The 22298-nt window shown below is 37.5% G+C and overlaps 1 protein-coding gene across 1 annotated transcript in view; it reads right to left on the bottom strand.

Annotated features, from left to right (window-relative positions):
- Window positions 1-22298, bottom strand: part of ADAMTSL1 (ADAMTS like 1) — a 1021291-nt gene that overhangs the window by 743155 nt on the left and 255838 nt on the right. Inside the window, exon 2 of the mRNA XM_034967210.2 lies at window positions 16813-16932. Within this exon, the coding sequence (XP_034823101.1) occupies window positions 16813-16932 (120 nt within the window). The remainder of the gene's footprint in view (window positions 1-16812; window positions 16933-22298) is intronic.

Raw genomic sequence — 22298 nt, forward strand, 5'->3', positions numbered from 1 at the left:
ATTTCGTTATGTACCCAGTAGTCTTTCAGGAGCAGGTTGTTCAGTTTCCATGTAGTTGAGCGGTTGTGAGTGAGATTCTTAATCCTGAATTCTCGTTTGATTGCACTGTGGTCTGAGAGATAGTTTGTTATAATTTCTGTTCTTTTACATTTGCTGAGGAGAGCTTTACTTCCAAGTATGTGGTCAATTTTGGAATAGGTGTGGTGTGGTGCTGAAAAAAATGTATATTCTGTTGATTTGGGGTGGAGAGTTCTGTAGATGTCTATTAGGTCCGCTTGGTGCAGAGCTGAGTTCAATTCCTGGGTATCCTTGTTGACTTTCTGTCTCGTTGATCTGTCTAATGTTGACAGTGGGGTGTTAAAGTCTCCCATTATTAATGTGTGGGAGTCTAAGTCTCTTTGTAGGTCACTCAGGACTTGCTTTATGAATCTGGGTGCTCCTGTATTGAGGGCATATATATTTAGGATAGTTAGCTCTTCTTGTTGAATTGATCCCTTTACCATTATGTGATGGCCTTCTTTGTCTCTTTTGATCTTTGTTGGTTTAAAGTCTGTTTTATCAGAGACTAGGATTGCAACCCCTGCCTTTTTTTGTTTTCCATTTGCTTGGTAGATCTTCCTCCATCCTTTTATTTTGAGCCTATGTGTGCCTCTGCACGTGAGATGGGTTTCCTGAATACAGCACACTGATGGGTCTTGACTCTTTATCCAATTTGCCAGTCTGTGTCTTTTAATTGGAGCATTTAGTCCATTTACATTTAAAGTTAATATTGTTATGTGTGAATTTGATCCTGTCATTATGATGTTAGCTGGTTATTTTGTTCGTTAGTTGATGCAGTTTCTTCCTAGTCTCGATGGTCTTTACATTTTGGCATGGTTTTGCAGTGGCTGGTACCGGTTGTTCCTTTCCATGTTTAGCGCTTCCTTCAGGAGCTCTTTTAGGGCAGGCCTGGTGGTGACAAAATCTCTCAGCATTTGCTTGTCTGTAAAGTATTTTATTTCTCCTTCACTTATGAAGCCTAGTTTGGCTGGATATGAAATTCTGGGTTGAAAATCCTTTTCTTTAAGAATGTTAAATATTGGCCCCCACTCTCTTCTAGCTTGTAGAGTTTCTGCCGAGAGATCCGCTGTTAGTCTGATGGGCTTCCCTTTGAGGGTATCCCACCTTTCTCTCTGGCTGCCCTTAACATTTTTTCCTTCATTTCAACTTTGGTGAATCTGACAATTATGTGTCTTGGAGTTGCTCTTCTCGAGGAGTATCTTTGTGGCGTTCTCTCTATTTCCTGAATCTGAACGTTGGCCTGCCTTGCTAGATTGGGGAAGTTCTCCTGGATAATATCCTGCAGAGTGTTTTCCAACTTGGTTCCATTCTCCCCGTCACTTTCAGGTACACCAATCAGACGTAGATTTGGTCTTTTCACATAGTCCCATATTTCTTGGAGGTGTCGCTCGTCTCTTTTTATTCTTTTTTCTCTAAACTTCCCTTCTCGCTTCATTTCATTCATTTCATCTTCCATCGCTGACACCCTTTCTTCCAGTTGATCGCATCAGCTCCTGTGGCTTCTGCATTCTTCACGTAGTTCTCGAGCCTTGGTTTTCAGCTCCATCAGCTCGTTTAAGCACTTCTCTGTATTGGTTATTCTAGTTATACATTCTTCTAAATTTTTTCAAAGTTTTCAATGTCTTTGTCTTTGGTATGAATGTCCTCCCATAGCTCGGAGTAATTTGATCGTCTGAAGCCTTCTTCTCTCAGCTCGTCAAAGTCATTCTCCGTCCAGCTTTGTTCCGTTGCTGGTGAGGAACTGCGATCCTTTGGAGGAGGAGAGGCGCTCTGCTTTTTAGAGTTTCCAGTTTTTCTGCTCTGTTTTTTCCCCATCTTTGTGGTTTTATCTACTTTTGGTCTTTGATGATGGTGATGTACAGATGGGTTTTTGGTGTGGATGTCCTTTCTGTTTGTTAGTTTTCCTTCTAACAGACAGGACCCTCAGCTGCTGGTCTGTTGGAGTACCCAGCCGTGTGAGGTGTCAGCCTGCCCCTGCGGGGGGGTGCCTCCCAGTTAGGCTGCTTGGGGGTCAGGGGTCAGGGACCCACTTGATGAGGCAGTCTTCCCGTTCTCAGATCTCCAGCTGCGTGCTGGGAGAACCACTGCTCTCTTCAAAGCTGTCAGACAGGGACATTTAAGTCTGCAGAGGTTACTGCTGTCTTTTTGTTTGTCTGTGCCCTGCCCCCAGAGGTGGAGCCTACATAGGCAGGCAGGCCTCCTTGAGCTGTGGTGGCCTCCACCCAGTTCGGCCGCTTTGTTTACCTAAGCAAGCCTGGGCAATGGTGGGCGCCCCTCCCCCAGCCTTGCTGCCACCTTGCAGTTTGATCTCAGACTGCTGTACTAGCAATCAGTGAGACTCCATGGGTGTAGGACCCTCCGAGCCAGGTGCAGGATATAAACTCCTGGTGCGCCGTTTTTTAAGCCCGTCGGAAAAGCGCAGTATTCGGGTGGGAGTGACCCAATTTTCCAGGTGCCGTCTGTCATCCCTTTCTTTGACTAGGAAAGGGAACTCCCTGACCCCTTGTGCTTCCCGAGTGAGGCAATGCCTCGCCCTGCTTCGGCTGGCGCATGGTGTACGCACCCACTGACCTGCACCCACTGTCTGGCACTCCCTAGTGAGATGAACCCGGTACCTCAGATGGAAATGCAGAAATCACCCTTCTTCTGCGTCGCTCATACTGGGAGCTGTAGACTGGAGCTGTTCCTATTCGGCCATCTGGGCTCCTCCTCCCAACCACTATCTAATTCTAAAACATTTTCATCACCCACCAAAAATTTTAAAGCCACTGGCAAGTGAATTTTGTATTTATTGTGCACACTTGGGGGATTTTATTCAAATATTGTTTCACCTACTATATCACTGTGGCAGAGACTGTTAGTTGCTCACTCCAGTACCCATTCTCCCTTCTTCCTTAAGCTAGCTGTATGGCTGCCCAGATTCCCCTGCACCTAGGCATGGGTATGTAACCAAATCCTTGCCAGTGAGATATAAAAAGAAAGTGAGTGACAGCAACCGGAGGATCTCTTACGAGCCAGCTAATATGCACCTTTCCTCCATTTGTCCTTTCCTCTTTCTCACTGGCTGGAATATAGGTGTAATGACTGGAGCTCTGGTGCCATTTTGGATCACCAAGTATCCTTGCGAACAGAAGGCGTGGATGACTTAGAAGGAAAGTAGAATAAGCTGTGTCCCTAGCACCTTTGATCATACTGGTCCTGAAATCTCTATCTCTGGAAAGTTTCTTTTACATAAGGCAAAAACAAATGTCTATTTTTACGCCACTGTCTGGGGAAGTTTCAGGCACATACAATGGACTGAATATTAAATGACACAATGTTTTAGCCATATTTCCATCAGTGTCATGCATTATTAATTGCCAGGAAGTTAAGGTACATAAAAAACTAAGGCGAATTTCTTCTACTATTAATAACAATTATACCAGATTGGTGTCCAGCACAGTACACCATAGTTTTCAACAACTTACTTAGCTTCCTATACACATTCTCCACACATGCATTCATTCATTCTTTGGGGCATATGTAATACATAAAGATGAATAGTCCCCATAGAAACTTGGTACACTAACCAGCACTGGTAACTGGTCCTACATTCAAACCAATTTACTAAATTGTACTTTCTAAATGGAGTCAGGAAACCATCTAAACATACATATGTCAATGCTCAAATCCATTAAAAGGCAATTGAGGGTGCAAAGCAATAGCCCTATGTGGGAATATCATTGCAAACTATAATAATGTCTACCTGAAATTTTCTGTGCTCATCAGCTCCTTTGAACCTGCTTCATATGTATCTGAGTTTAAGACTTCTTTAATAAAATCAAGCGCTGTTTCTGAAGATTTTCCTATTAACAGGATGAGATATCCTGAATTAATGATACTGTAATCTAAGTACTTTGCCATTATCCCAGTGAGCTGACCTAAAAACAAAAATATCCCAACAGTTAGAATTAAAATGTTAACATTCTGAACTCCTAGAAAGTATAGACTACTTAACTCATTTTTATATTCCCTGTTAGTACCTATACTATGGTGCTGAGTACAGTAATGCTCAGTAATTGGTAGTAGTGCTCAGTAAATGGTTGTTAAGTTGAATTCCTGTATTCTTTAAATTGCATCATTTTAACAACTTAAGTAACAGATCTTTGTGACCCTGGAAAAACTGCTTTTCATTTCTTCTTCCATTACAAGAGGGAAATGTTACCCTCTCTCTAAGATTAATGAAGATATGTATTCAAAGTGCTTAAGGCAGCACGTGATACAGAAGAGGGTAATAAATGACAGTTACTATCATGATAGTCAATAACTATAATTATTATTGTTACCAATATTATTAATATAGTTATTATCACTATAGCATCAAGAAATGATATATACTCTCATTACTATTGTTCACATTTTAATAATTATTACTATTGTTGTTACTATGTTATTATTTTTACCCTGCTTAAGATTCTGTTCCATGGGCTGGAAAAATAAAGTACTGTCAAACATACTCCTTGCTTAAAAATATGCTAAGGCAAATGATCTATATGTATAAAATGATAAGTAAAGCTGCAAAATAGGAGGGTTTCAGTCTCCAGCAGCATGCTACAACAAATTGACAACATTCTTGAAACAAGACCACAGACTTATTTCCTAGTCTGAATTTTTTAATTACCTTGTGTCCAACTGCACCTCTAGCCAAACCTTTGTTTGCCCTTTTTTTTTTTTTTTTTTTTTTTGCATTCTCTCTTCTTAGCCCCTTCCCTAAATCCTACCCTCTGAAATCTCAATATACCTTCTTCTTTTCCCAGACTTGGACTAAAATTCCCTTCTTGGTCTTCCATCTCTGAAGATTAAGAGCCTGGTACTAGACTGCCCCTCAGCCTGAGTCAAGGATTCTCCATATCTGTGTAGAGTCTTCCAGGCAGCCTGAGGAGGCATGCCATGGGCTGGTTCCATGAGCAAAGATAGTGAGACCCATAGGACTTTGGAGAGACAAGGCCACCCTGAGGACCAGAATGAGAGCTGGCTTCCTGGAGCAGGTAGGACTTGGATTGAGTTAAGAAAGGAAAGTCTAGAGAGTAGGGAAGGAAGACATTCCAGGCAGAAGAAGTCCTGTGAGCAAGGCACTGAACTGATAATATGATATGAAACAAAAAGTGGTCTCAGCAAGTTGAAGCTAAGAAATTCTAAATGGATATTGTCAGAAGCAAGATTAGAGTTAAGTAGGAATCAGACTAAGGTGTTTTGATGTTAAATTGTGTTTCAGGAATACGACATTCCAAAAGCACATAACTAGCTTTGACATACAAGTATCCACTGTGTAAAGAGCAATGTGCATATTAATCGTTACCAATATTATATTGATAAATGCACAGTGTATGCAGAATGGATGGGCAGCCAGCTGGTGTTTGTGGAGAACTGGGAAGGAAGGTGAGTCTACTAGGAAGAACTCTAAGAATTTAAAGTTTCCATTAAATATCAAATTTGAAACACAATATCTTACGGGTCAAGATCATCCAGAACATGTTTATTTTAAAGGTCAAGAAGACAAGGTTTAAAGAGTTCTGTGACTTGCCTAAAGTCTCACAGCCAGTTGGAAATGAAGCTTCAACCCAACAACACAACCCCTCCTCAGGTTTTAAGCTCTATAAATCACACCTTGATATCAAATCCCACATTTTCAATGTTGGTGTTAAAATTTAATTATAGATACAGATATTTTCTCTTAGCAAAAGAAACATTTGTATGTTTAAACAATATAGATCTTTAATTCTTTTAATATTCATTTTCTTCCTTGTCAACATCAAGTTGAAACTGAACTTAATAACACACACAAGAAACTAAATTGTTCTCCGTTCCCAAACTTTCCACTGGGTAATAACGCTACCATTTTTTAAATTTAACAAAATTATGACATTGTTCTCTTTCTTACTTAAAAATTACCATTAACAACCAGGGAAAACAGGATACAAATTTTAAAATGAACATTTAGAAATTGCATCACTTAATAATATTATTCTTTAAATAATGTCTTGTTAGTGTTTTACTTCAGTTGGTCAGCCCGATTACAATCTTAGTTTAAAGATGCAAATTTCTACCCACTCTGAAATAGCACTAACTCTAAAAACTAAAAAAAAAGTCATGACTATCCATATTAGAAAATTTTAAAATTCTAGGAGAGGGTGTGCTGCATCAAAAGGACATTTTGTCACTGCTCACGGCCTGAAGTATCCTCTCATACTTTCTTAAATTCAGGTATCACATATCTGACTTTTGATCATATGATTCCAGAAGGCTGTCTGACCACTCCAGTTCTACTCAGCACCCCTCTGTGCAGACCTCTGATGCCAAATGACCTTGTTCAACCACTAGAAGAATCCCCAACCACTCCTTTTCAGGGGCCTTCAACTACTGATGGATGGTGCCTCCATACATGACTAAGTCATACATGGCCTATTTAGGATAGGCATTTAAACTCAACGCACGGGTTGATAGCTTCAGCATTACCTTACAAACAACTAAGGGACTCCTTGGGAAGATAGTTGCCTTTCCATAAGGTGAATTTGCTCTTTATATTAAGGACATTTAGTACAGGGAAGCAATAAACTATTCTTTGGTGCCTCAAGTGGTTTTCTGAGGTATAATATAAGTCTTATGTTTATGCTTATTAAGACAGTTCCGAAGTTAAGCAGCAAATATCCATCTCCTTACATTTATAACTATACTAAAGATATGTGATATTCATCATTCGTTTCAGAGTGTTCTAGTTTGTTTAACATTAACTCTAAGTGGTGACTATCTCAGGAATTTGAATACTAACCTGAAGAAAAAAAGTTGGAGTTCATGCCTAGCAAGAATTTCTGTAATACCGAAATTTCACCATTATTGACAAAGTTCTCTTTCGGAAGGGCCTCACAATATGAAACGTGAAAATGCCCCCGAAAAGAGTAATAAAATTCACACATGTTATTTATGTATTTCTAACTAAATGTTAACATTTTTTAAACCGAATTTTACTCTGTATTTGAGAGGTTGTCTGAGCCTAAAAATCTGTCTGCATTAGCGTTGGGGCTTTTAATGCTTCACATTTTATTACTTCCAATGTCTTTTAGATAATTAATCTTGGTATCTATTTGTTGTTTGGAATAAATGGCAGAATCCTAGCAAATGCAGGACATCTCATAAATAAAAGATAGGGGCTGTGTAAGCTGTAAGGAAATTAGAACTTGATAAAGAAAAAAGAATTATTTTTCCCTTAAAGGATAATGGTTTTCGTTAATTCCAAAGGTCAAGTGTAAAAAAAGAGTCCCTCTCCTTCAGTACTGAGATTCATCATCCTGACATTATTTACTAGAGGCACAGTTCATGAACTCATAGGAGGCCCCCTGATGTTGGGTTCTGCTGTCATACTTTTGACTATTGCTTAATTATATTGTGAGGCAAAAATATATTACATCTTGGGCACCGAGCTTTGTCACTTTATGTTTCAGTGATTTTCCAGTTCAACCACTGCTAATAAAAACAGTTACCATTTATTTTATTCTATTTGCCAGATATTATCCCAAGTTTTTATTATACATGCATTATAAAATATCTCAGTCATTAAAGCACACTGAAATAATGAAGCAAATATGTGTGCAACCACTAGCCATTTAAACAAATAGAAACATTTTATATTATCTTTTATAAAAAATCAGTAACATATTATAGATAGGGCTAAAGTGTACTATGCATAGCATCCCAACCCAATTATCTGTCCTCCTCCGCCTAAAGAGGTTAGCAAACATCCGAAAGTTGAAGCATATTTTTCGCACCTCTGTCTTTATATATATTTTCTCTAAATGAAATCTAATAAAGATTTATGTAACATTAAAATGGCAACAAATGATACCATGTTGTAAAATGGTATCCCTTCCCCCTGCATATTTTATTTTTGAAATCTATCTATTTTAATACATGTAGATCTGTTATTTATTTATATAGTGTTTATTGTATAAATAAGCAATACCTTATTCTCCCATTTACCTTCTGATGGATATTCATGATTTTCTTTCATTTTTAGGCTATAACATTCAATACTTAATTGAATGTAAGTGTAAGGGCTTCTCTAAGGTAGATTTTTAAAGTGAAATTGCTGGGATTTAGGACATGAATATATTCAACCTTATAGACATTGCCAAGTTGCTCTTTAAAGTGGTTATACCAATTTATGCTCCCACCAGCAGTATAGGAGTGCTTCTCATAACCTTACTTTCTCACTGACAACTGCCTTCGTTGGTCCTTTCAATTCGTTGCCCATCTGATGGGTACGAAATGCTATTTATGTTATTTTAATTTGTAAATCCCTTATGATGAGTAAGGCTGAGAACCTCTTTCATGTGTATTAGGCATCCATGTCTCCTTCTAATGATTCATTTTTTTTCTATTGGGCTGTTCATCTTTTTAAGAATGATCTCTAGGAGTTCTTTTTTTATATATACTTTAAGTTCTGGGGTACATGTGTAGAACGTGCAGGTTTGTTACCTAGGTATACACGTGCCATGGTTGTTTGCTGCACCCATCAACCCATCATCTACATTAAGTATTTCTCCTAATGCTATCCCTCCCCAGCCCCCCACCCCCAACAAGCCCCCGTGTTTGATGTTCTCCTCCCTGTGTCCATGGGTTCTCGTTTTTCAGCTCCCACTTATGAGTGAGAACATGCTGTCTTTGGTTTTCTGTTCTTGTGTTAGTTAGTGTGAATGATGGTTTCCACATCTACAACCATCTGATCTTTGGCAAATGTGAAAAAACAAGAAATGGGGAAAGGATTCCCTATTTAATAAATGGTGTTGGGAAAATTGGCTAGCCATATGCAGAAAGCTGAAACTGGATCCCTTCCTTACACCTTACACAAAAATTAACTCAAGATGGATTAAAGACTTAAACGTAAGACCTAAAACCATAAAAACCCTAGAAGAAAACCTAGGTAATACCATTCAGGACATAGGCATGGGCAAAGACTTCATGACTAAAACACCAAAAGCAATGGCAACAAAAGCCAAAATAGACAAACGGGATCTGATTAAACTGAAGAGCTTCTGCACAGCAAAAGAAACTATCATCATAGTGAAGAGGCAACCTATAGAATGGGAGAAAATTTTTGCAATCTGTCCATCTGACAAAGGGCTAATATTCAAAATCTAGGAGTTCTTCATATATTACATATTTTTTTGCCAGTTATGTACATTGCAAAGAATACCTTCCAGCTTGTGTCTTGTCCTTTTACCTTGTTTATGGAATGTTAAAGCATATTAAATTTCTATGCCATTAAAATGTTAATATAATTTAAAGTATAATATTTTCTTTTACAGGTTGTGCTTTTTATGTCCTAGTTAAGTAAATTCTTATACAAGTTCGTTTTTAAGTTTTAAGGTCATGCTTTTCACATTTAAACTTTTAATATGTCTGAAATTTGTTTTTATGTAACCATTTATTACATCCTTTACCAATTATCTCTAACAGCACATCTGTGATACACCAAGTTCTTCTTTATATGTGACTATTTATAGGTTCTTTAGTTATCTATGTTGTTCTATTTGTCTATCTACGTTCTAATATCACACTGTTTTAATTCTTATAGCTTTGTAACAAATAGAGCAACACTCATCCTTTTCTTCTTCAAAATCATTCTGGTTATACTAGATATGTGGATTAATTTGTGGGGAAATTGGCATCCTCATGACATTAAGACTTCCCATTCATGAACATTTTATATCTCTCCATTTATTAGATCCCATAATCTTTCAGTAAGGATTTATAATTCTATCCTGAGGGATATTGATAAGGTTGATGATGTATTCCTGGTATAATGAAATATAAACACTAACACAGAAACCTGATGATAACAGTAGAGAGAAAGCCTGTCATGTATCCACCACAGTTAGATGCCCAGCTCTCCTAGAGAATCTGTATGTGACCCATCCATTCTCTCCAGGGCAGAGCATGGGCTGGCCTTTCTGAGAGGGGCCTGCTAACCAGTAGTTTACTATCTCAAACAATAAAAAATGGAAACTGTTTGCTATTTAAAACAATCCAGGCTTTTTCTTTCTCTTTCCTCTTTTCTCTTTCTCTTATTTAGATCTGTTTTGCCTTTCTGAGATGAAATTAATTATTGGTCCCATAGGCTTCATGTGTACACAAGTAAATAATGTGGTCTTAATTAACTTTATATCTTTGAGTTATTCATTAATACTCCATTTTGTACCTCTTTCAGACTTCAGTTTTTATAGTTTTGTTACTACTGTAAGTGGTATCTTTCTAAAATTAAATTTCTCCAAGATATTTATTCCATTTTTCATTAAATAGCTCTATATTGCAAAATGTAGATATTTATTTCCTACCTCAGGTTGTTCTGAGAAATACATATACATCCCTTAGTAAAGTGTTTGGTGCATATCCAGCCTTCCCCAGCTTCCTTTTTCCTTTCCATAAAAATGTAGAAATGATTTAGAGTATTAGTTTACAATACAAAGTAAAATCAGAAAATGTGAAGTTATATGAAATATTTATGTGCGAAACTTAAAGAGTTTTTTATGTATATAGTTCGTTACTGGTAGAGACATAATACACTAGGTAAGTCTTGTAAAATACAGGCAAATAATAACACTTAAAAACCCCACAGGGTAACAGATTTTACAAACTATGTAGGCTGTTCTGATTTTTTCTTTGTAATATCATATAACTCAAAGTAGCAAATGTGCTGTAACCAAATCTATGCTTCTTGTCTCCCTGTATTTGCCCAAGGTAGAATTTTGGTAGCCAACTCAAGTTATAGTTGTGAGCATTCCAAAAAACCAAAGATTAAATTGGAATGACTTACCTTTTTAAAACATCTGACCCTTCCAAAATCAATGCACTATTCTCCTTTGCATAAAACTAGTTAAGAGAACTACAAACCACTGCTCAATGAAATAGAAGAGGATACAAACAAATGGAAGAACATTCCATGCTCATGGGTAGGAAGAATCAATATGATGAAAATGGCCATACTGCCCAAGGTAATTTATAGATTCAATGCCATCCCCATCAAGCTACCAATGACTTTCTTCACAGAATTGGAAAAAACTACTTTAAAGTTCATATGGAACCAAAAAATAGCCCGCATTGCCAAGTCAATCCTAAGCCAAAAGAACAAAGCTGGAGGCATCACACTACCTGACTTCAAACTATACTACAAGGCTACAGTAACCAAAACAGCATGGTACTGCTACCAAAACAGTGATATAGATCTATGGAACAGAACAGAGCCCTCAGAAATAATGCCACATATCTACAACTATCTGATCTTTGGCAAACCTGACAAAAACAAGAAATGGGGAAAGGATTCCCTATTTAATAAGTGGTGCTGGGAAAACTGGCTAGCCATATGTAGAAAGATGAAACTGGATCCCTTCCTTACACCTTATACAAAAATTAATTCAAGATGGATTAAAGACTTAAACGTTAGACCTAAAACCATAAAAACCCTAGAAGAAAACCTAGGCAACACCATTCAGGACATAGGCATGGGCAAGGACTTCATACCCAAAACACCAAAAGCAATGGCAACAAAAGACAAAATTGACAAATGGGATCTAATTAAACTAAAGAGCTTCTGCACAGCAAAAGAAACCACCATCAGAGTGAACAGGCAACCTACAGAATGGGAGAAAATTTTCGCAACCTACTCATCTGACAAAGGGCTAATATCCAGAATCTACAATGAACTCAAACAAATTTACAAGAAAAAACAAACAACCCCATCAAAAAGTGGGCGAAGGATATGAACAGACACTTCTCAAAAGAAGACATTTATGCAGCCAAAAAGCACATGAAAAAATGCTCACCATCACTGGCCATCAGAGAAATGCAAATCAAAACCACAATGAGATACCATCTCACACCAGTTAGAATGGCAATCATTAAAAAGTCAGGAAACAACAGGTGCTGGAGAGGATGTGGAGAAATAGGAACACTTTTACACTGTTGGTGGGACTGTAAACTAGTTCAACCATTGTGGAAGTCAGTGTGGCGTTTCCTCAGGGATCTAGAACTAGAAATACCATTTGACCCAGCCATCCCATTACTGGGTATATACCCAAAGGATTATAAATCATGCTGCTATAAAGACACATGCACACGTATGTTTATTGCGGCATTATTCACAATAGCAAAGACTTGGAACCAACCCAAATGTCCAACAATGATAGACTGGATTAAGAAAATGTGGCACATATACACCATGGAATACTATGCAGCCATAAAAAATGATGAGTTCATGTCCTTTGCAGGGACATGGATGAAGCTGGAAACCATCATTCTCAGCAAACTATCACAAGGACAAAAAACCAAACACCGCATGTTCTCACTCATAGGTGGCAATTTAGCAATGAGAACTCATGGACACAGGAAGGGGAACATCACACACCAGGGACCCTTGTGGGGTTGGGGGAGGGGTGAGGGATAGCATAAGGATAGCATTAGGAGATACACCTAATGCTAAATGACGAGTTAATGGGTGCAGCACACCAACATGGCACATGCATACATATGTAACAAACCTGCACGTTGTGCACATGTATCCTAAAACTTAAAGTATTAAAAAAAAAACTAGTTAAGAAAAAATATAATGGTCACTAATCAATAAAGCTTTATGAAGTTACAGGCAATTTAGAGCATGTGTACATTTGCGATTAAATGTTAGTTCATTCTTCTCTTTATTCCACAAACAGTTATGGAGGAAGCAATTAGATCACATTTGTTCCTAAACATTCTGTCAGGAATGTGCTGAATGAATTCAAGTGGGAAGATGCTAATGAAAGAGTGAGTCATTCTTCAGTTACTCAAATGTTCCTGACATATTGCTATTTTCTTTGAATTTATGTCCACTAAATATTATAAAATAGTAGCCAGTTTAGAAATATAATTAAGCAAATTAAATTATCTTCAGGTACTAGTGCTTACATTCTAATATTTCGTTTCTATTGACAGGAGTGGGGAGGAGGTTGGTGAGTCCCTCAAGAATACATGGAAATAGTTATATTCCATTTTACTTGAGAATGTATGTATTGGTTGAGTGAATTTTCCAGTTTGTAGAAATAATACTGCCCCACACCAGTTACCTGCCTTGCAGCCAACTAACGGAGAAAATATAATTTACTTTAAAGCAGAATCATTTTCAGTAAATTGCATTTTTTTATTTCAGTTGATTTTCAGCAAATTAATGACTTGCCCTAAAAAACAAACTCTTTACACACTGTGATTAAAGGCAGGCATTTCTGAAGATCTCCTTCTGAAAGCTCACCTCCATTCCACAAAAGACACCTCTATTTTACCAGTCATTCAAAGGAACACTCAACCCCTCAACTGGTATAAATATTTAAATAACTTCTCTTTTATACCAAGGTACAATAGTGGCTTCAATAACCACTGTGTTTACCACAAAGCTACAGGCAAATGAAGTGTACGCTAATTACATACTGAAGAAAACCTCATTCTTTAATGAATTTTGTTAATTATCATCCTGTTTTTGCATCCAGCTTACAATCAAAATCAACATGATCTGTTTCTTGACTATTTCAATAACGAATAAAAGCGTTTGACAAACATCTTATTTCTTCTCTGCAAACAATGCAAATCATATACATGCAGAATTTCAGGCAATCACTGGAAGTTTAGTTGACTGCTGTGGCTTCTAGACAAATGGCTCACTTAAATAGCTTCTCAAAGTGCAGAGAATGAAATTAGCCCTCTGAGAGGAAGCTAGCTAGAAAGTTTTTCTAATGCAATGCAAAAGTTAATTCACGCCAATAGGTCCTCGTTGAGAAGGGATTGAGAAAGCATCACTGAAAGGTCAAAATGACCACTTATTTTGGTCAAAATAAATTAATTTTTTTAGGTTAAAGCGTGCCACAAATAAGGCAGGCTGTTCTGGTTTTCAAACATTATTTACATTTTTGAAAGAAACTTTTCTGGAAGAATTTTTAGTAAAGAAAGGGTGTGAGAGAAGAAAAGTTAAAGCCCTTAGAATAGCAGTACTTTCACCTGGAGTGAGACATGGTGTTTCCTAGAGTTAATGCTACTTCTGTCCAAAATGCTCTACGTGCTGGGGATACATTTGTTACTTCCACAACTATCAATTTCCAGTTGGCAAACATCCCTGAATTTACATTACTTATGATAAACCTATATACTGGCTTGAAGAGACGTCGTGACAGATAATCCCAAATATTTTTCTATCACCTCATTAAAAACTGAAGTCATTCATATCATTTTAAGAAGAATGCTTTGCATTTAGAAGGATGTTCACATTTATAAGGCCCTTTTCATGCATATTCCGTGATGGAGTTCTCAGTGTTTTCAATATAAAATGTTAACAACAAGGCAATAGAGGATAGGCATGGTGGGTTTTCTCACCACGACTATTCTCTATTCATTTGTGATTAAACCCTCAACACAAATGAGCATTTATCACAAGCAAGTGCTGGGCTAAATCCTAGGGACCTGAGAATCAACAGAGGTCCTGTCTTCAAGGAGCAGAGCTGCTAATCTGGTAGGGCAGGTGAAACGTGTGCATAAATGTCTTTGGGATACGAGGGAAGACATACTTAAAATCAAACAGGTTTGTACAGAGTATGCTGCTCAACCTTTTTCATCTCTCACCGACTTGCTTTTGTCAAGTGATTCTTGTGACCTATACCAGGAAGGTTTCTTGTTGATTCTCCCATTCTGCTGAAGAGCCTCCTCCCAATAAGACAGAAACTCATAAATAAGGGGCAAGAAAGGGAATTCCACCTTTCTGGTTACTAATACGAGTAGCAACTCATGTTTGAACTCTTCCCCTTGACAAACGGAGATTACGGCGATTCATCTTCTAATGTTGATTTAGGAAATAAAGTTACACTTTCAAAGTTTTCTATCTGTGGGCCAAATGAAGCTCTCACGTATGGAGACACACCTCCCACAGAAATTGTTAGAATTTCACACACTTATTGGGAGACTGAAGTAGCTTCTGGTAGTTGAGAAACTTTGAACTTTTCTTTTTTTCCCCTCTTTTTCTTGTAAAACTCCAGCTTTGTGGAGTGACTACTTGTGTTGGTAGGTAATTTCTCTTTTAGGTAAAACAGGTAAAATGCCTCCACCCACTCAATTACTATGAGTAAGCTAATTATAATTATTAAAAGGTAATTATAAATTACCTTTGAGGAAATTCAACAGCTTGGACAGTTTTCATTTTAATGGAAATCAATGTAATATTAGGTAGTAATAATAATGTTTATGACACCGTTCGATGCTTACCAAGTGACAAAAATTGGTTTCAGTGGAACTACTGTGACAATTCCATTAAGTCCATAATTAGATCATATTATTCAATTTCCTTTATGGCATAAATGATATAATAATTAGACTTCTTTATGAAGTTTTCATGTAGGATCTATATAGCAGCACTTGCCAGGACTTTGCATAAACCCAACTCGATATGAGCTAAAATATTTCAGATTTCGCATAACAGCAAATGGGACAAAATTAAGATATAATTGCAAGACATTTTTCATAAGAAGGAAAAATAAAAGTTAGGTGACAATGTGTAGGTCCACAGTAGATCACAAAGAAAGCTGTAAACAAACATAGAAAATTTAAAAGGTAGGCTCTGCATATTCAGGCTTACTGAGAAAAAAAAACCAATATATGAACGATATGAAAATGTATTATAGCACCATTGGGAGCCTCCACCACCATTCTTGCTCACACTGGGCCATATGCTTTGAGAAAGATGTGAATGCTCACCACGAAAAAAATGTAAATGACAAAAACAATAAGAAGTGCCTTCTGAATGGCAATGAAGAGAGCCAATTTACTCTGTCTGAAAGAAACGCATGTGACACAATATGCAAAAGATACACTCTTGAGAGAGGGCAGTCAAGAGGTAGGGTACAGAAGGTAGAAATAAAGTCACTTGTATGTTTGTTTTGGGGATATTCTAAGATGTTATTTTCTGCGATCCTACCCTTTTATGTTGGATAAGAAACCCACTAGCTTGTATATACGGCATCCTCTAATTCTAATATGAATACTTCTGAGCCTAAGGTCATCACTATACAGAACCACATTTAGAACTTTCACAAGTTGTCTGTCCAATCCTCACAAAGAAGTCCAAATTACAAATCACAGTTTGATTTGCAAGCAGAAAAAGGCCTGTAATCTTGACATCTCCAGTCAACTGTACTATTGTTTTCATTTGAGAGCTCATTTTCTAGAGTTTTTTTCCCTAAAACCACCACCAGAGAAACAAACTTTCATAAAACAAATATCACTAGCACTTTGAAGTAAGAATATCTACAAAGAAGCCAGGATTGGAAGATAGTGGAATTTCCACTGACCCGTAAAACAATCTGGGCTTTACATATAAATCTCCTTTTTCCTTCACTCATTTAAATTATTACCATTTCATGTTCAGACTCGCTGGCAAAACATCAGTGTCTTAATGTGAATCCTCCACATGCTGCCCCAAACAAACTTTAACGCTTGAGTAAAATGTTTAAATCTTGCCAGACCCAGGAAAAGTCAGAAAGTTGCCCTATACAGTCTGTCCACTGCCCTACACTTTGCCTCCCCCTCCTCTCACAGATGTGAGAAAATACCATCCAAACCTCTTCAGATTTGCTAAAAACCACCGCCACAAGTCAGAATCAGCCATTGAACCTCAATGTTTTCTGTGAATAAGTAGAAGAAGCGACACTGTACCGAGTCTTCAGTTTTGTGACTATTCAAGAGGTCAGACAGGAAATCTTCATGGAGGCTCTCTCTTCGAATCAGTGTAAATTCCCGCAGGAAAACAGCCCCTTGGCTTTGGTCTCCGCATACCTAGAGAGATAAGGTAGCTGAATTAAGCCTTCAGACAGAGTCTGGAGGGATTGGGCACTGTGCGATTAGTTGCAGAAAGCTCTTGGATTCATTTCAAGGCTGATTAGAGCAATCAAAAACAATGCACGCAAATACACATTAATGTGAGAACCACTAGAACATTCTGGCATGTGGCTCCTCCAATGGATACCAGGAACATCCCCTGCTAAGTTGGTGCCTCTTAACTGACGGGTGTACAATCTCAAAATCCAGTGATTATAGGTTATCTCTGTGGCCAGGTCCAATATGGTCAGGCTCCTAGACTCATCCCATTGGGCTATCCATGGATCTGAACTCATATGTGTCTTGGACCCACAGGGATCAATCCCTAGTCTAATAGATCCCAGCACCTAGATGGGTCCCCATGTCCAGTTAAATATTTACCACATAAGAAAAGCCTGGCCTGAGCCCAGAACTGACTTCCTGGGCTATTCAAGTGCTTTAGAACCAGATGTACTTTAGCTGCTCCGGAAGGAGGTATTGGAGAACTTTCATCTAGAGCTTATCACATTCCAGGTTCTTTACCCAGGTTATCTTGTGACAGCCCCAAGAGGTGTCTGTTATCAGCCACACTTTACAAATTGGGAACTAAAGGCACAAAGGGTTTCAGGAATTTGTCAAGTCAGTAAGTGTTGAAATCAGCATTCAAATACAGGTCTAACTCTAAAACCCTCATCTTTTCATTTTATCATTTGGCTACTGAGCTACTCAAGCCACCTCTGGTGAGAGGCAAATTGTTAAGTAACTCCTATACATTCAAGGTATAATCAGTTCACCCAGGCCTCCTCCTACCTCTCTATGCCTCAGTTTACTCACCGTACAACAGGAATGATAACAATGTTGCATTGTTGAGAAAATAGGAAATAACATGTAAAACGCTTAGTGTGATGCCTTTCATATAGTAAGCTTTCAGTAAATAACAGCCATTATTATTATCAAAAGCACATTCTGCCCAAGGAACAAGTAAAAATCTAAGGTTCTAGCACATGAAATTCTTTAATCATATTTATAATATTTATAATGAACACAGTATATCACATTGTCTTTTTAACTCTCATACATTTTGCATTTTATACCTTTTTATGGTATTGCTAATATCAGTAATGAATATGTGGATGTTTATATGAATTTATACCTTCTTGAAAATAATGCATAATCAATTAGTCATTTTAAACCCTATGTCTTTTGGAAAGGGGTATACTCTTCTATAACATATATAATGGCATCTCATCAAGATGCTCAATCCATCAAATACTTTCATATGACACCAAGACAAAAAGGTCTTAATTAAACTTAAAATTCTGTTGTTATACAGAATAGTCAATATGATTGATGGTGGTAAAAAGAATCTTGGCCCCCAGCACCTATACACTCTGCTGTCACACACACTTGCTTTACCTGGCCAAAAGGACTTTGCAGATGTAATTAAGATTACTAATTAGGGTTAGTAACCTGGATTATCCAGGTAGGCCCAATGTAATCACATGAGTATGTAAAAACAAAGCTTTCTCCAGGCTGAGGGAGAAGAGGAAGTCAGCGATGTGACGGAGGGGGACATCAAAGAGATTTAAAGTGTAACAAGGACTCGACTTGCCACTGCTGGCTTGAAGACGGGAGGGGCAGGGGCATGTAGGAAGCATGAGAAGGAAGCTTGAAAGAGGACCCCAGTCCTAGATGAGAACTGTTACCTTCAGCCAATATCTTGATTTAAACCCAGTAATACATGGACCAGAGAATCCAACCATACCTTGCCAGACTTCTGACCTACAGAAATTGTAAGATAATACTTTTGTGCAATTTTAAGCCTTTAAATTTGTGGTAATTTGTTATGGCAGCAATAGAAAACTAATGCAATCACTGAAAGGCAGGGCACAATGAGGTTATCTTGTTTCTTCTTCTACATTGAGTTTCATAAGAACTAACAAATACTAAACAAGAAGAGGTATAACTTGCGAAAACTGATTCATGGAAATGTAGCCTTCTGGCTAACCTAAATTACTCCTGCTACGTTTAAAATTAATTTTCTGTTAGTTCTTCCCCTATCAAGGACAATAATTCCTTCAGTCCACAGTTAAATATACTCCAAAGCCTGTCTTGACCATGTGTAATTCCCCTGCTCAGAAACCTTCCCCACTTCTTGCTGGGTGCATTCAAAATTCATGGACTTGTTATTCAGGGCCACTCACAGCTCTTCAAGCTCTAGGTAAGGAATGGCTGCGCTTATGCAATTCTCTTTTTGAGAAAGATCAAGAACTGGGTTTACAGTAATCCAGAATTGACATGTTCCAATTTTGGTGTTTTATGAAAGGACTAATGCATGTTGATCCCTGTTGAATCCCATATTTTATGAAACATTTCTTCAAAAATCCAAGGCTATTTTGAATTCTATTATCCAAAATGGTGATCACCTTTAGTTATTCGATGCCAATTCTTAAAAGCTAAAATTTGAAAAGAAGCCTAATGAACTTAGTTGCATTTTCTTTGTGAAAACTTCTGCGCCTACAAAAAGAAGTTTCTTTTGCTAAACCAATTAAATAGACAAAAATGACTCAAATATCCTCCAAAAGAGGTAGTAAGACATCAAATATAAAGGCTGAACACTCACTAATGCTAACAATGAAGAATAAACAGCCAACATTTTGTCTATTTATACTTTAATTTTTAATTATAACTGTGTATTTGTTTAAGAAAGAATGTCTGCCTGCTTGTATTTCCCAAGAAATGCTCACATTTTATAAGTCTCATAATACATATCAAGATGTTCAATTTACCCAATACTTTTATGTAATATCAAGGCAAAAATTCTGAACTAAACTTAAAATTCTATTTAATCCTGGCCAGGCATGGTGGCTTATGCCTATAATCCCAGCACTTTGAGAGGCTGAGGCACGAGGAATGCTTGAGCTTAGGAATTCCAGACCAGCCTGGGCAAATAGTGAGACCTTGTCTCTTAAAAAAAAAAAAAAAAAAAAAAAAAAAAAAAATTTAGCCAGGTATGGTGGTATGTGCAGGTAGTCCCAGCTACTCAGGAGGATGAGGTGGGAGGATTGCTTGAGGCTGGCAGACAGAGGCTAGAGTGAGCCATGACTGTGCCACTACACTCTGGCCTGGGCAACAGAACTAGACCTTTCTCAAAAAATTAATTAATTAATTAATTAAAAAAAGAAATAAAGAAAATTGTATTTCCCATGCTCAGACCAGGATTCCCAATTTGGGGACTGGAAAATATGGTTACTTTACATTTGATATGTAAAAAAACACCTTGCAGTTTTAAGGTACTTAGCGTACAATAAAAATGCATTAAAGTTGGCATCCCTTTGCATCTTATGGTTCAGTGGTGTTAGTTTTGCAGAGAGAAAACAGAAGCATGAGAAGTGGAGAAATTGTATGTATGGCTAATGGCTATGTTAGGATTAGGGGCCAGAGAGTATCTCTTAAAAACTTAAATCTCTTCCGGATTCAACCCCCATTATTCACTCGCAGGAACAGGGTAAGGAACACCTTCTTGTCCCATGGGATTCCCAGACTCCTAAGGATAGTTCTCCAGGACATATGAAGCCTGCCTAGAATTTGTGTCCTGTGATGAAGATTGCTTCTCCTTCTTGCAATCTGATTTCCCGCTTCAAAGAGTGACCCCTCTTTCTGATTCATGGCACACCAAAGCATTCCTTAGAGAACCAACCCGGGAATACAGAAACACCAGCTTCCAGAATAGAATTGTATTAGATCCAGGAAGTCATGGAAGAAATCTGCTGTTGTAGAACAAATTCTCTTGAATGGGACTGATTGATCAATCATCTAGAGATGTTTCAGAGGGACATAGGTAAATATAGGAAATTAGGGAGTCATCAAATAACTTTCTATTCTCTACTTCATTAAAGGGAAAATGAGGTAAAGGTAGTTTAAAAATAAAAACAAAAGTCACTGAATAACAAGAATCTTTTGCATTAGGCTTTGGGATGCAGTCAGAAACTCAAACTATGTCTGCAATATACATTTTATACTCTATTTCACACTCACTTCGTTCATAACCTGGCACCAACCATTCTCTTGACTGACCTGACTTTCAGTGGCTCTAGAGAATACTGATTAGTATTCTGACTCATCAGCTCACAATTAACTTGTTTGGTGTAAAAGATAAAAATTTCCCCTCAAATTTTCCTACTTCTAACAAGTTTACTCTATGAGCTGTGACTGAAATTTGGAAAGTTAAAATACAGAGCAACTGGTTTGTCTTTTGGAACCTCTGCCATCATTAAAGAAGAGCCATAATTGCTATAAAAATTGTAATGCTTATGATGGGAGCTGATTATGAATAGAAATTCCACGTAGCTATAAAGTTCTTACAACTCTGGGAGAGACAGCCATTTATTTCTGGGCTAGGAGGAAGAGCTGTGGAAATAACTGAAGTTTAAACATACAAACATGCCCTCAAATGATCAGTTTATTGTTCTTCTTTCTTCATTTAGTTTTTCTGTGAAAACTGAATCATAGCCAAGCTCATGTCTCATGGGTAGAACTTAGGTTTCAACATTACTTAGGAAGTATAGTGCTGAAAACCACACGGTTAAAAATTTTTTTCCTACCAAAAGGACTCTGTAAAATATGTTATGCCTGTATTTTGATTCATAGTTTACTGAGAATTAAGATAGTAAAGCTATACACTCTCAGTAGATCAGAATAATAATGCAAACAATATAAGTAACTGGCCACTGTATTATTTGAATGTACACCTATATTTAAATATCAGTGGATACTGAAATGTTTGATGTCAAGGTTTTGAGTTCTTGCTTGGCACAAGTAGAACATGCAAATGTTTAATGGATAAATAGCTGAATAGAAACATTTATTGGAGCCAAAACAATCTAGCTCCAGTTTTGAGGACCACTGCTAAGTATTAGGAGGAAATGATAACTCACATGATCTGAAGAGCCCAAATCTAGTCCTGCCACCCATGTCATTGCTACCTAATCATGAAAACTAAAGTGTCACAGAGATCAACAGAAGGAAGGAAAATCTGGTCCCAGTGTGAAAGTATAATTAACTTCTGGTTGGAAGGACATGCACACAAAGGACTAAAATATTGATATCCTAAGTCAGAAATGGGCATACTCCCAAATGAAATTGTACCTAAATTTTATAAATAGATTCTAAATAAAAATGAAAATAGATCTATTCAACTTTATTAAAGATGTTGAATGGTCTGCCATTTGGTAATAAATTGAGTTTACCAGATTTCAGTAAATTTCACTTGTGATAAACGAGGGTCCCTGTTTTTGAAAGGGAATTAATACTTTGACAGCTTGCTCCTGGTAGGACTATTCTAA

This window comes from Pan paniscus, chromosome 11 (assembly GCF_029289425.2).
Source record: "Pan paniscus chromosome 11, NHGRI_mPanPan1-v2.0_pri, whole genome shotgun sequence".
NCBI classification, from domain to species: domain Eukaryota; kingdom Metazoa; phylum Chordata; class Mammalia; order Primates; family Hominidae; genus Pan; species Pan paniscus.